This window comes from Gopherus flavomarginatus, chromosome 1 (genome assembly GCF_025201925.1).
Source record: "Gopherus flavomarginatus isolate rGopFla2 chromosome 1, rGopFla2.mat.asm, whole genome shotgun sequence".
NCBI classification, from domain to species: Eukaryota; Metazoa; Chordata; order Testudines; family Testudinidae; genus Gopherus; species Gopherus flavomarginatus.
In genome coordinates this window covers 156,669,966-156,683,562 of record NC_066617.1, presented here as the reverse complement: position 1 = coordinate 156,683,562, position 13,597 = coordinate 156,669,966, and the positions used below count along the sequence as shown (strand labels likewise).

The following is a 13,597-nucleotide window of genomic DNA, read 5'->3' as shown; positions in this document are numbered from 1 at the left end:
TCAAGCTGGACAGGCATATCCAGTGGGGTCTACAGGGATCTGTCCTGTGTCTGGTCCTAATCAATATCTTCATCAATACTTTGGATAATGTCAGAGAGAGTACACTTATGAAGTTTGTGGATGATTCCAAGATGGGAGAGGTTGTAAGTTCTTTGGAGGATAAGATTATAATTCAAAATGATCTGGACAAACTAAAGAAATGGTCTGAAATAAATAGGATGAAATTCAATAAGGACTGATGAAAAGTACTTCACTTAGGAAGGAATAACCAAATTGCACAAATACAAAACAGGAAATGACTGCCTAGGAAGGAGTACTACAGAAAAGGATCTGGGGGGTTCTGGTGGATCACAAACTAAATATTAGTCGCCAGCATAATGATGTTGCAAAAAAAAGCAAATGTCATTTTGGGATGTATTAGCAGGAGTGTTGTAATAGGAAGTAATTCTTCCACTCTGATAAGGCCTTAACTGGAGTATTGTTCAGTTCTGAGCACCACACGTGAAAGATGTGGACAAATTGGAGAAAGTCCAAAGGAGAGTGACTAAATGACTAAAGATCTAGAAAACATGACCTATGAGGAAATATTGAAAAAAAATTGGTTTGTTTAGTCTGGACAAGAAAAGAGTGAAGGGGAACGTAACACACTTCAAGTACATAAAAGGTTATAAAGAGGGTGATAAAGAGAACAATTTAACTGCTGAGGACAAGGCAAGAAGTAATTAACTTAAGGGTACGTCTACACTACAAAATTAGATCGGATTTATAGAGTCTATTTTTAGGAAGTGATTTTATACAGTCGATTGTGTGGGTCCCCACTAAGTGCATTAAGTCGGTGGAGTGCATCCACAGTACTGTGGCTAGCATTGACTTTCGGAGTGTTGCACTGTGGGTGACTATCCCACAAGTCCCGCAGTCTCCGCTGCCCACTGACATTCTGGGTTGAGCTCCCAATGCCTGATGGGGCAAAAACAGTCTTGTGAGTGGTTTTGGGTACGTCGTCAGTTGCCCCTGCCTCTGTGAAAACAACAGCAGACAATCGTTTTGTGCCTTTTTTCCGTGCAGACGCCATACTGCTTTCAGCAGACGGTGCAGTAAGACTGCTAACAGTAGGACCGTATAAATATCTATTCTCGTGGCATCCTGTCATCATCCACTGCTTCTGCTGCAACACTGCTCTCCTGCTCATGTCTTGATAGTGAATTCCTCCATGTTGTCTGTCTCCTGGGAACGTGTGTTCTTCCTTGGGAAATGTACATGGTGCTAACCATTGTCCTCCACTACTTCCGCTGCAACTCTGTTCTCCTGCAGACGCCATACCATGGCGAGCATGGAGCCTGCTCAGCTCATCACTGCTGTTGTGAGCATTGTAAACACCACACATTAGCCTGCAGTATGTGCAGAACCAGAACCTGCAAAAGCAGGTGAGGAGGCGAAGATAGCGTGATCACAATAGTGATGAGGATATGGACACAGACTTCTCTCAAAGCACGGGCCCTGGTAGTTTGGACGTCATGGTGGTAATGAGGCAGGTTCATGCCATAGAATGCCGATTCTGGGCCTAGGAAACAAGCACAGCCTGGTGGGACTGCACAGTGTTGCAGGTCTGGAATGATTCCCAGTGACTGCGAAACTTTTGCACGTGTAAGAGCACTTTCATGGAACTTTGTGACTTGCTTTCCCCTGTCCTGAAGCACAAGAATACCAAGATGAGAGCAGCCCTCACAGTTCCCAAGCAAGTGGCGATAGCCCTCTGGAAGCTTGCACTGCCAGACAGCTACCAGTCAGTTGGGAATCAACTTGGAGTGGGTAAATATACTGTGGGGGCTGCTGTGATTCAAGTAGCTAACAAGATCACTGAGCTGCTGCTATTAAGGGTAGTGACTCTGGGAAATGTGCAGGTCATAGTGGATGGCTTTGCTGCAATGGGATTCCCTCACTGTAGTGGGGCGATAGACGAACGCATATCTCTACCTTGGGATCAGACCACCTTGGCTGCCAGTACATAAACCACAAGGGGTACTTTTCAATGGTGCTGCAAGCACTGGTGGATCGCAAGGGTCATTTCACCGACATCAGCGTGGGATGGCTGGGAAAGGTACATGATGCTCACATCTTCAGGAACTCTGGTCTGTTTGAACAGCTGCAGGAAGGGACTTATTTCCTAGACCAGAAAATAACTGTCACGGATGTTGAAATGCCTATAGTTATCCTTGGGGACCCAGCCTCCCCCTTAATGCCATGGCTCATGAAGCCTTACACAGGCACCTTGGACAGTAGTAAGGAGCAGTTCAACTATAGGCTGAGCAAGTGCAGAAAGGTGGTAGAATGTGCCTTTGGATGTTTAAAAGCGCGCTGGGTTAGACCTAAGCAAAACTAATATTTCAATTGTTATTGCCACTTGCTGTGTGCTCCACATTATCTGTGAAAGTAAGGGGGAGATGTTTATGGCAGGGTGGGAAGTTGAGGCAAATCGCCTGGCTGCTAATTACGCACAGTCAGACACTAGGTCGATTAGAAGAGCACAGCAGGGTGCGCTGCGCATCAGAGAAGCTTTGAAAACCAGTTTCATGACTGGCCAGGGTACGGTGTGAATGTTGTTTGTTTCTCCTTGATGAAAACCCACCGCCTTGGTTCACTCTACTTCCCTGTAGGCCAACTGCCCTCCACCCTTCGATCACCACTTGCAGAGGCAATAAAGTCATTATTGTTTCAAAATTATGCATTCTTTATTAATTCATCACACAAATAGGGGGATAACTGCCAAGGTAGCCTGGGAGGGTTGGGGGAGGAGGGAAGCACCGTGTGGGGTGATGGATGAGGGAAGGATAAGGCCACATTGCACTTTAAAACTTATTGAATGCCAGCCTTCTGTTGCTCAGGCAGTCCTCTGGTGGTGGAGTGGTTGGATGCCTGGAGGGCCCTCCGCCCGCCCCTCCCCGTGTTCCTGGGTGAGGAGGCTATGGAACTTGGGGAGGAGGGCAGGTGGTTACATTGGGGCAGCAGCGGCAGTCTGTGCTCCTGCTGCCTTTTCTGCAGCTCCACCAGATGCCAGAGCGTATCAGTTTGATCCCCCAGTAGCCTCAGCATTGCATCCTGCCTCCTCTCATCACATTGCCGCTACCTGTCATCTTACTCCTGTCACCTCTCATCTTGCTTATCCCGCCTGTCCTCATGTTCATTTTCTGCTTTCCTGGACTCTGACATTGTTTGCCTCCGCGCATTCTGCTGAGCTCTTTCAGTGCAGGAGGATTACATAAGCTCAGAGAACATTTCATCGCAAGTGTGGGTTTTTTTCACCTTATCTGCACTAGCCTCTGGGATGGAGATAATGTGGGGGGGGAGCACTGAAACACTTGCAGCTGCAGCAGGAAAAAAAAGGGAGAGTAGTATTTAAAAAGATACATTTTAGAACACAATGGGTAGACTCTTTCATGGTGAACCAAGCTGTTAACATTACATAGCACATGTGCTTTAGGTACAAGGTTGCATATTGCCTCATATATTGAGGGCCTGCTGGTTTGGTATGAGAGATCACACATGCAGGGCCGGGCAACAGAATTCGGCTTGCAGGCAGCCCTGGTAAGCCAGTCTTTCAGCTTCTTCAACCTTCATAACATATAGGAATGATTTCAAACAGCAGTGCCCTCCTTTCCCATACCAAGCACCTGTTGGGGTGGCCATTTAAAAGGAGGAACTGTACTGGCTGTGAATTCATCCCAAATCTTCAGGGCAAATTAATCATTAAACACGCTTGCTTTTAAATCATGCATTATATTTACAAAGGTACACTCACTAGAGGTGCCTTCTCCAGCATCATGATCCGTGAGCCCGCCTTGGGAGGGTATTGGCTCCAGGGTGACAAACAGTTCCTGGCTGTGGGGAAGAATGGTTTCTCCACTTGCGTGCTGTGCGCTATCCTCTTCCACCTCATCTTCCTCGTCCCCAAAAGCCTCATCCCTGTTGCATGAGACTCCCCCCTTGCAGCGTCCATGGACAGTGATGTGATAGTGGTAGGGCCCCCCGCTAGAATTGCATGCAGCTCATCATAGAGGTGGCATATCTGGGGCTCTGACCTGGAGCGGCCGTTTGCCTCTTTGGTTTTTTGGTAGGCTTGCCTGAGCTCCTTAATTTTCACGTGGCACTGCTGCAGGTCCCTGTTTCAGCCTCTGTACATCATGCCTTGGAGATTTTTTCAAATATTTTGGCATTTCATCTTTTGGAACAGAGTTCTGATAGCATGGATTCATCTCCCTAAACAGCAATCAGATCCAGTACCTCCCATTCGGTCTATGCTGGAGCTCTTTTGCAATTTTGGGGACTGCATGGTCACCTGTGCTAATGAGCTAGCCACACTGGCCAAACAGGAAATGAAATCCAAAAGTTCCCGGGGCTTTTGCTGTGTACCTGGCTAGTGCATCTGAGTTGAAAGTGCTGTCCAGAGTGGTCACAATGGAGCACTCTGGGATAGCTCCTGGAGGCCAATACCGTCAAATTGCGTCCACACTACCCCAAATTCGACCCGGTGATGTCGATTTCAGTACTAATCCCCTCGTCGGAGAGGAGTACAGAAATTGATTTTAAGAGCCCTTTAAGTCGACAAAAATGGCTTTGTCGTGTGGACGGGTGCAGGGTTAAATCGATCTAACAATGCTAAATTCGACCTAAACACGTAGTGTAGACCAGGGCAAAATCACAGCCAGGGAGATTTTGGTTAGACAGTAGGAAAAACTTCCTGACTGTTAGGGTAATTAAGCTCTGGAACTAATGACTTAGTTGTGGAATCTCTGGTTTGGAAATTTTTAAGGACAGATTAGACAAATACCTGTCAGGGGTAGTGTAGATAATCCTTAGTCCTGCCTCAGTGCAGGAGACTGGACTAGGTTACCTACTGAGGTCCCTTCCTGTCCTACATTTCTGTGATTATCAATTATTTGTTCCCTATGGGTACTTATAGATAGGTAATCAAATCATCCCTTAACCTTCTCTTTGAGCTTCTTGAATCCCACTTTAAGGCAGGTTTTCTAATCTTTTAATCATTCTTATGGCTCTTCTCTGAATCCTCTCCAATTTATCACCCCCTGTCTTTAATTGTGTCCAGTTCTACATACACAGTATTCTAGCAGCAGTTGCACCAGTGCCAAATACAGAGGTAAAATAACTCCTGTACTCTTACTAGAGATTTCACTGCTTATGCATTCAAGGACTGCCTTAGTTCTTTTGGCCACAGTGTTGCATTGGGAATACATGTTCAGCAGATTATTTTCCTTTCCCCCCACATCCCAAAATCCCTTTGAGTCATTGCTTCCCAAGATAGAGCCCCCACATCTTAAGGCCTACATTCTTTATTTCTAGATGTACAACTTTACAGGTGGCCTTCGTAAAATGCATATTGTTTGCTTGCACCCAGCTTAACAAGTGCGGCAGAATAGATAAAACGGTTACTCACCTTCTCGTAACTGTTCATTGAGATGTGTTGTTCATGTCCATTCCAATCAGGTGCGCTGGAAGATTTTCCCTTAGTAGTATCCGTAGGGTCAGCCTGGGCACCCCCTGGAGTTGCAGCCTCATGGTGCCCAATAGAGGGTCCTGCTGACCTGATCCCCACTCAGTTCCATCTTGCCGGCTACTCCAACAGAGGGGTAGGAGGGAGGGTATTCGAATGGACATGAACAGCACATCTCAAAGAACAACAGTTACGAGAAGGTGAGTAACCATTTTTCTTCTTTGAGTGCTTGTTCATGTCAATTCCAGTCACGTGACTCCCAAGCCAAGTTCAGGAAGCAGGGTTGGAGTTGTACACTGATTGGAGCACTGCTCTATCAAAGGCCGCGTCATCTCTGGCCTGCTGGATGATTGCATAGTGCATGGTGAAAGTGTGTATGGAGGACCATGTCGATGCTCTGCAAATTTCCTGGATAGGAATCTGTGCCAGAAACACCACTGAGGAGGCCTGCGTCCTGGTTGAATGCGCAATAATTGGAGAGGCAGTCACCCCTGCCAGGTTATACCACTCGTATGCAGGATGTGATCCATGATGAAATCCACTGAGAAGAGACAGGAAGACCTTTTCATTCTGTCTGCCACAGCCTTTAATAGTTGGATGGATTTTTGGAATGGCTTCATTCTCTCGATGTAAAAGGCTAGCGCTTTGCGGACATCCAGTGAGTGGAGCCTCTGCTCCCTACTGCTCGAGTGCGGCTTAGGATAGAACTTAGGAGGAATATGTCCTGGTTGATTAGAAATTGGGAGACAACCTTCGGGAGGAAAGCCAGGTGAGGCCTGAGCTGAACTTTGCCCTTGTAGAACACAGTGTAGGGGGGATCTGATATTAAGGCTTTGAGCTCAGACACCCTCCTGGCTGAGTTTATCTCTATCAGAAACACCACCTTGTACGAGAGAGAGTGGGGAGCATGTCACCAGTAGTTCAAAGGGCAGACCCATCAGTTTGGAAAGAACCAAGTTAAGGTCCCAAGGTGGGATCGGCTGCCTGATGTGTGGATATAGTCTGTCAAGACCTTTGAGAAATTGATTGACCATAGGGTTGGCGAAGACTGACTGTCCCTCTGCACCTGTAGGGAATACTGAAATGGCAGCCAGATGAACTCTTATTAACAACATGGACAGGCCCTGCTGTTTAAGATGAAGGAGGTAGTTCAATATAAGCGGGAAAGTGGCGAGCGTCGGGGAAGAACGATGCTGCACCATCCAGATTGAAAATCTCCTCCACTTGGCCAGGTAGGTAGCCCTAGTGGAGGGCGTTCTACTGCCAAGGAGGACTTGTCTAACTGGGTCTGAACAGGACAGCTCCACGGTGTTTAGCCATGAAGCATCCAGGCCGTGAGGTGGAGCGACTCTAGGTTCAGGTGCTGGAGTCGGCAGTGGTCCTGCGTGATGATTTAGTTGGGGATTGGCCCTGCTTTGAGCAGGGGGTTGGACTAGATGACCTCCTGAGATTCCTTCCAACCCTGATATTCTATGATTCTATGATCAGGTCCAGGACCAGTGGCAGAATGAGTGCTACTGCCACAGACAACTTGAGGAGGGATGTGTACCAGTTCTGGTGGGGCCAGGCAGGAGCTATCAATATCACCAAAGCTTCTTCCCTCTGTATCTTGAAGAGCACCTTGTGAATGAGGATGGGTGGGAATGCGTACAGGAGATGATCTCCCCATGGTAACAGGAATGTGTCCACTCTGGAGCTCAGACTGTGGTTCTGGAAGGAGCAGAACTGAGTTGCATGGCAAAGAGGTCTACCTGGGGAAACCCCCACTGTTGGAAGATGGAGTTAGTGACATCTGGGCATATGGGCCACTCATGGTCTAGGAATGACCTGCTGAAGTAGTCTGCTAACTCATTCTGCACCCAGGGAGGTATGAAGCTTGCAAGTGTATCGAATGCTCCACACAGAAGTCCCACAGCATGAGGGCTTCCTGGCACAGGGAAGAGGAGTGTGCACCCCTCTGTTTGTGGATATTGAAAATTGCCGTGGTGTTGTCTGTCATAACTGAAACACATTTGCCTGTTAGGTGGGCTCGGAAAGTCTGGCATGCTAGGTGCACTGCTCTGAGCTCTGACACAGATGTGGAAAGCCAGCGCTGCCTGCGACCAGAGGCCTTGTGTTCTGAGGTCTTCCAGGTGTGCCCCCCAGACCAAGTCTGATGCATCTGTCACCAGTGAGAGAGTTGGCTGCGGGCTAGTGAAGGGAACCCCAGCACACACCACCTGTGGGACAAGGACATGGGAAGGCAGAATCACGACCCTGCCCAAACTGTCCCAAACCAGCTGATACACCGAGGCTAGCCAGGATTGGAGCAGCTGAAGTCTGAGCTGGTGTGTTGCACCACATAGATACACACAGCCATGTGTCCCAGGAGTCGTAGGCAATTTCGTGCTATGGTGGTGGGAAACTGTCTGAGACGCTGAATGATGTTGCCCATGGCCTGGAACCTCTATTCCCACTGGTACACCCTGGCCTGGGTCGAATCCAGAACTGCCCCTATAAACTCTATCTGATGAACAGGTGGCAGAGTGGACTTTCCCACATTCAGGAGAAGGCCCAGTGTGTTGAAAGTTGCCATGATGAATTCGACTTGCACCTCTACTAGAGCCCTGGAGCGGCCTTGGATTAGCCAGTCGTCAAGGTACGGGAACAACTGTACTTGTCACCTGCGCAGGAATACGGCCACAACTGCCATGCACTTGTGAATACACGGGGCGCCGCTGACTGACCAAATGGGAGAACTGTGAACTGGTAGTGTTTATTGCTCACCACAAACCTGAGGTATTTTCTGTGGGACAGTTATTGCTATGTGAAAGTAAGTGTCCTTCAAGTCAAGGGCGGCATACCAATCCCCTGGATCCAAGGAAGGGATGATGGAGGCCAGCGAGACCATGCAGAACTTGAGTTTCTTCATGAACTTATTGAGTTTGTGCAGGTCTAGAATAGGTCTTAGCTCCACTTTGACTTTTAGTATTAGGAAATACTGGAACTAAAGGCCCCTGCAACCCTGAGGAACCTCTTCCATTGCTTCCAGCTGAAGGAGCAATTGCACCTCCTGGATAATGAGTTGCTCATGAGAGGGGTCCCTGAAGAGGGACGGGGGAGTAGGGTGGAAGGGTGGGAGAGCCGAGAATTGGAGTGAATATCTCCTTTCTACTGTGCGGAGCACCCAACGGTCCAATGTAATACGGGCCCACACAGGGTAGAAAGGAGATAGATGGGACGAAAAAGTAAGGTGGGGAGGATCTAGTCTCTGAGCTAGTGTGTCGCCCCCAAGCGCACCTTCAAAGGCCTGCCTCTGGCCTGAGGAAGATTTCAACTGGCCAGAATCCTGGCTGGAGGAAGGATGAGGTCTCTTTCTCGAGTTCCTGTTCCTCCTATGTAACTCCTTCTGTCTGCCTCAGCTGAGGCTGATAATTCCTCAAGGGTGGGGGAGGTCTGAAGTGCCTCCTCTGGGTCACAGGCGTGTGAAGGCCCAAGGACTTCAGGGTGGCCCAAGAGTCCTTGATGCTGTGCAAACGCGAGTCAGTTTTTTCTGAAAACAGGAATTGACCTTCAAAGGGGAGATCCTGAATCATCTGCTGCACCTTGAATGGTAGGCCCAAGACCTGCAGCCAAGAACTCCTTCTCATGGCCACCCCAGTAGCCATCGTGTGGGAGGCTGCGTCCAAGGCCGCTTGCAGGGACACACGGGAGATGAATTTGCCCTCCTCTACTAGTGCAAAGAACTCTGCACGAGAGTCAGACCACAGAAGTTCAGTGAACTTTTGCATAGCCCCACAGGTGTTACAATTGTATCTGCTAACCACAGCCTGATGGTGAGCGATCCGTAGCTGCAAACTCCCAGTTGAGTATTTTTATTTCTCCCCAAAAGGTCCACTTTCTTGGCCTCGTCATTCTTGGGAGAGGGCCCCTGGTAGCTCTGTCAATCATACTGGTTAGCAGCATCCACTACCAGGGAGTCCGGCTGGGGGTGGATGTACAAATATTCATACCCTCGCAAAGGACCAAAGTACCTCCTCTCATATCTTTTCGCAATAGGCAGCAGCGAGGATGGGGTCTCCCACAGTGTCTTGGTGGCATCACTAAACCATTTTGATCAGCAGCAGCGCAATACGGGATGGCCCGGGCAGGTAGAGAATATCAACCATTGGGTCAGCTTCCTCCAGCACCACCTCCATTTTGATATTTAGGTTCTGGGCCACCTGTCTCAGCAGCTGCTGAAGGACGCTAGCATCCTCTAAGGCTAGAGTGGGTGAGGTGGCCACCACTGCCTCACCCAGCCACGAAGAGGATGAGAAGTGGCTGGTTCTGGGGTCTGATCACTGCCCTCAGCCCCCTGGGGTCCTGCAGGGCAAGGACAAATGGTGCCGCGGTCAGTTCTGTGCTGCAGTAGACACAGGGACTGGAGCTGCGGTTGACACCAGGGTTGGTGCTGAGGATGGTGCAGCAGCCGGCGCTGTTGTCAGAGCACCCCAGATTGAGACCACCGATGCGAATCTGGAGTCCTGGCTTTGAGGATAGGCCCAGGGTGTCCAGAAGGGCCACTGGTGCTGCCAGGGTGCCACATAGGGATGACTGTCGCAGCGGGAGCGGGATCTTCTGCTCCTGCTAGAGTGAGAGGACTCCTGACTCTGAGGTCTCTGATTGTGATGACCAGGGAGGAGCTGAGCCTCTTGGTGCCGGGGATTGGTGCCAGCTTGGGCACCAGAGGGGTTTCCTCACAGAAACCTCTGGTGCCAGGGGTTGATGTAATGGTGATGGCCTCATGGTGGACATCATTGCCAGCTTGCCCACAGAATATATGAGGCCTGGGATCAGTGCCAGTGACTTCACCCTATCAGGAGTGAAGGCGGCCCCCTGAGTGCCAATAGGTCCCCTGCAGCCTTGAACACCTCCATCATGAAGGTATGAGAAAGCTGGTCAAGAATGTGATAGGGGCCAGACAATTAAGTTACAGGCATGAGACAAATGAGCCTAAACTGAGTATGGTGAGAGGAAACAATCATTTAATAATCAAGTTGGTCTGAACTGATTTGGTCAGTACATTTACTTGGATAATATTTATACTATAATGCTGGACTAAAATCTGTCTTTCAGTGCTGCTGCTTTTGCTGTTACCCCCTCTTGGCCTGATCTGTAATGAAAGAGCAAAGAAAATGAACAAGAATAAAGAGAAGCAAAAAGAAATCTGCCCTTGTTGCAATAGAAGCACTTAATTGTCTCCAGCCGTCTTGCAAACTGTGCTACAAGCACTGCAGCTGCTCCCACCAGCTGTGGTGGTCTGTGCTGTGTTACTGCTAGTGGAAGGGAACATTGGCATGCAAAGGGATTTTTCACATATGTAAACTTCACAAAGCTCTTTAATAAATGAAAGTGGACATGGCATAAAAGATATGAGCATAGATTTGGGGTGGCCACACTGAACACTCAAAGCTTTTCACCCACACAATCAGGTACAGTAGTTTGCATGTGCCACGTGTTGGAGAGAAATTATTTAAGATCAGTACCAATGTGGAAACAAGAACAAATGGATATAAACTGGCCATCAGGAAGTTTAGACTTGAAATGAGATGAAGGTTTCTAACCACTACAGGAGTGAAGTTCTGGAACAGCCTTGCAAGGGGAGCGGTAAGGGCAAAAGACATATCTGGTTTTAAAATTGAGCTTGATAAGTTTACGGAGGGGATGGTATGATGGGATAGCCTAATTTTGGCAATTAATTGATCTTTGATTATTAGCAGGTAAATATGCCCAATGGCCTGCGATGGGATGTTAGATGGGGTGGGATCTGAGTTACTATAGAGAATTCTTTCCTGGGTATCTGGCTGGTGAGCCTTGCCCACATGCTCAGGGTTTAGCTGATTGCCATATTTGGGGTCAGGAAGGAATTTTCATCCAGGGCAGATTGGCAGAGGCCCTGGGAGTTTTTCGCCTTCTTCTGCAGCATGGTGCACGGGCCACTTGCTGGAGGATTCTCTGCACCTTGAAGTCCTTAAACCACAATTTGAGGACTTCTATAGCTCAGACATAGGTTAGGGGTTTGATACAGGAGTGGGTGAGTGAGATTCTGGGGCCTGCACCAATCATAATGGTCCCTTCTGACCTTAAAGACTATGATTCTATGAAACTTTGAGAAATATTTTTGGTATTCAAAAAGGAAATAGTGCGACTATATTTTTGGCAGAGTGAAAGGAGGCCCTATGCTAAACTCAATGGTATTTATCTGTATAATGTCTGAACACTGCTTCTGATCAATTACAGAATTTCATGGAATAGTCTTGGCATCAACAGGCAGAGCCCTATTGACTCCAGTGAGACTCAGAACACCAAAAAAGCCATTTGCACCTAAAAAGCTGCTACTTGCTGAAAGCCACCTTCTTGCTCTGCAGGTGGATGTACAGCGAATGGGGGAGCTAGTGGGAGAGGAGAGCGTAGCTGCCAAGGGGTTTAGGTGGAGACGATAAACAGAGACTGTGCCTCTCTGCTGGGGGTGACTTCTTTGGGACTGAGTAATTGGGAAAACTTGTAGCAGCTAAGTCTTTCATTACCATCATCCAACCGCTTCTCTTTAATACATGAACACTCAGCTGTGTCTGGCTCCTGCTGTCGGTGGTGCAGGACTTGATCCTGGGGTAGATGAGTAGCCAAGATAAGGCTCAGCTAATACTCGAAGTTGCAATGATTCATCGGCGGCACTTACGTTATCCAGGAAGTTTGTGGGGTAGTATAATCCTGAACCTGGGGGTGGGACTTGTAGAAACCAGCCGGACCGTAGCTGCCTGGCCCCCCTCAGGGTAGCCCTGTGGCCTGCGCTCATAAATATCACCTGTTAACACTGGTGAGATACTTGTTAAGGGTGTTGTCATAAACAGATAGCTAAGGGTTAATGTCTCTTTCACCTGAAAAGGAGTAACCTGAAACACCTGACCAGAAGACCAATCAGGAAACAAGACTTTTCAAATCTGGGTGGAGGGAAGTTTTGGGGTGTGAGTTCTTTGTTCTTTGTCTTGTGTCTGTGCCCTCTCGGCTCTGAGAGTGATTTTCCTACCTCCAGGCTTTCTAATCTTCTGTTTCCAAGTTGTAAGTACAAAGATAGTAAGACAATAGGTTTATATTGTTTTTTTGTATTTACATGTGTGTAGTTGCTGGAGTGTTTTGAATTGTATTCTTTTTGGATAAGGCTGTTTATTCACTTTTTTTCTTAAGCAATTGACCCTGTATATTTTCACCTTATACAGAGACTATTTTTAATGTATTTTTCTTTCTTTTATAAAGCTTTCTTTTTAAGACCTGTTGGAGTTTTTCTTTAGTGGGGACTCCAGGGAATTGAGTCTGCAGCTCACCAGGGAACTGGTGGGAGGAAGAAGTCAGGGGGGAAATCTCTTTGTGTTAGATTTACTAAGCCTGACTTTGCATACCCTCTGGGTAAGCGGGAAGAGAGATTAGCTCTCTCGGTACTTGTGTTTCCAGGACTGGAAGCAGGGAATCTCCTAGGGTCATCCAGGGAGGGGAGCCTGGGAGGAAGTAACCAGGAAACAAGGGGAGGGGGTTATTTCCCTTTGTTGTAAGACTCAAGGCATCTGAGTCTGGGGGTCCCCCAGGGAAGGTTTTGGGGAGACCACAGTGAGCTAGGCACTGTATAAATCCCTGGCTGGTGGCAGCGTTATCAGGTCCAAGCTGGTAACTGAGCTTGGAGGTTTTCATGCTAACACCCATATTTTGGATGCTAAGGTCCAGATCTGGGTGTCAGATGTTATGACAGGTGTAAACTCTTTTTTACACAAACAAACCTGGGGCGCAGAGGCCTGAATACGCTCTGGAGATGAGAGGCCTTCACAAGGATCTGAGTCCAAACCATTGACCCAGCTCAGACACCAAAGTGAGCTTTGGGGGTTGGGGGAAAGAGAAAACATGGGAAGAGGGGAAAACGATGGCTCACCGTGGGGGTGGGGGTGGGAATGAGTCACAACTGGGTGACTGGGAGTCGAATAAGGAGGCTTTCGCTGCTCGGGGCACCAGTCCTTGTCCAGCCCAGCTCCATAACTGATAGGATTTTCCAGCAAAGAGCATTTTGGGTCAATGTCAATTAGC

General features: G+C 48.2%; 1 protein-coding gene across 5 annotated transcripts in view; it reads right to left on the bottom strand.

Annotated features, from left to right (window-relative positions):
* The window catches only part of SPAG17 (sperm associated antigen 17), a 328,728-nt gene that overhangs the window by 21,309 nt on the left and 293,822 nt on the right, over positions 1–13,597 (bottom strand). For 2 of the 5 annotated variants that reach the window (XM_050921100.1, XM_050921107.1), the window contains one exon: positions 2,929–12,344. In XM_050921100.1, coding sequence (XP_050777057.1) covers positions 12,208–12,344 — 137 coding nt within the window. In that variant the 3' untranslated portion in view covers positions 2,929–12,207. Of the gene's footprint in view, positions 1–2,928; positions 12,345–13,597 lie in introns of those variants that run through there. The other 3 variants (XM_050921075.1, XM_050921082.1, XM_050921091.1) reach the window with 3 other exon arrangements.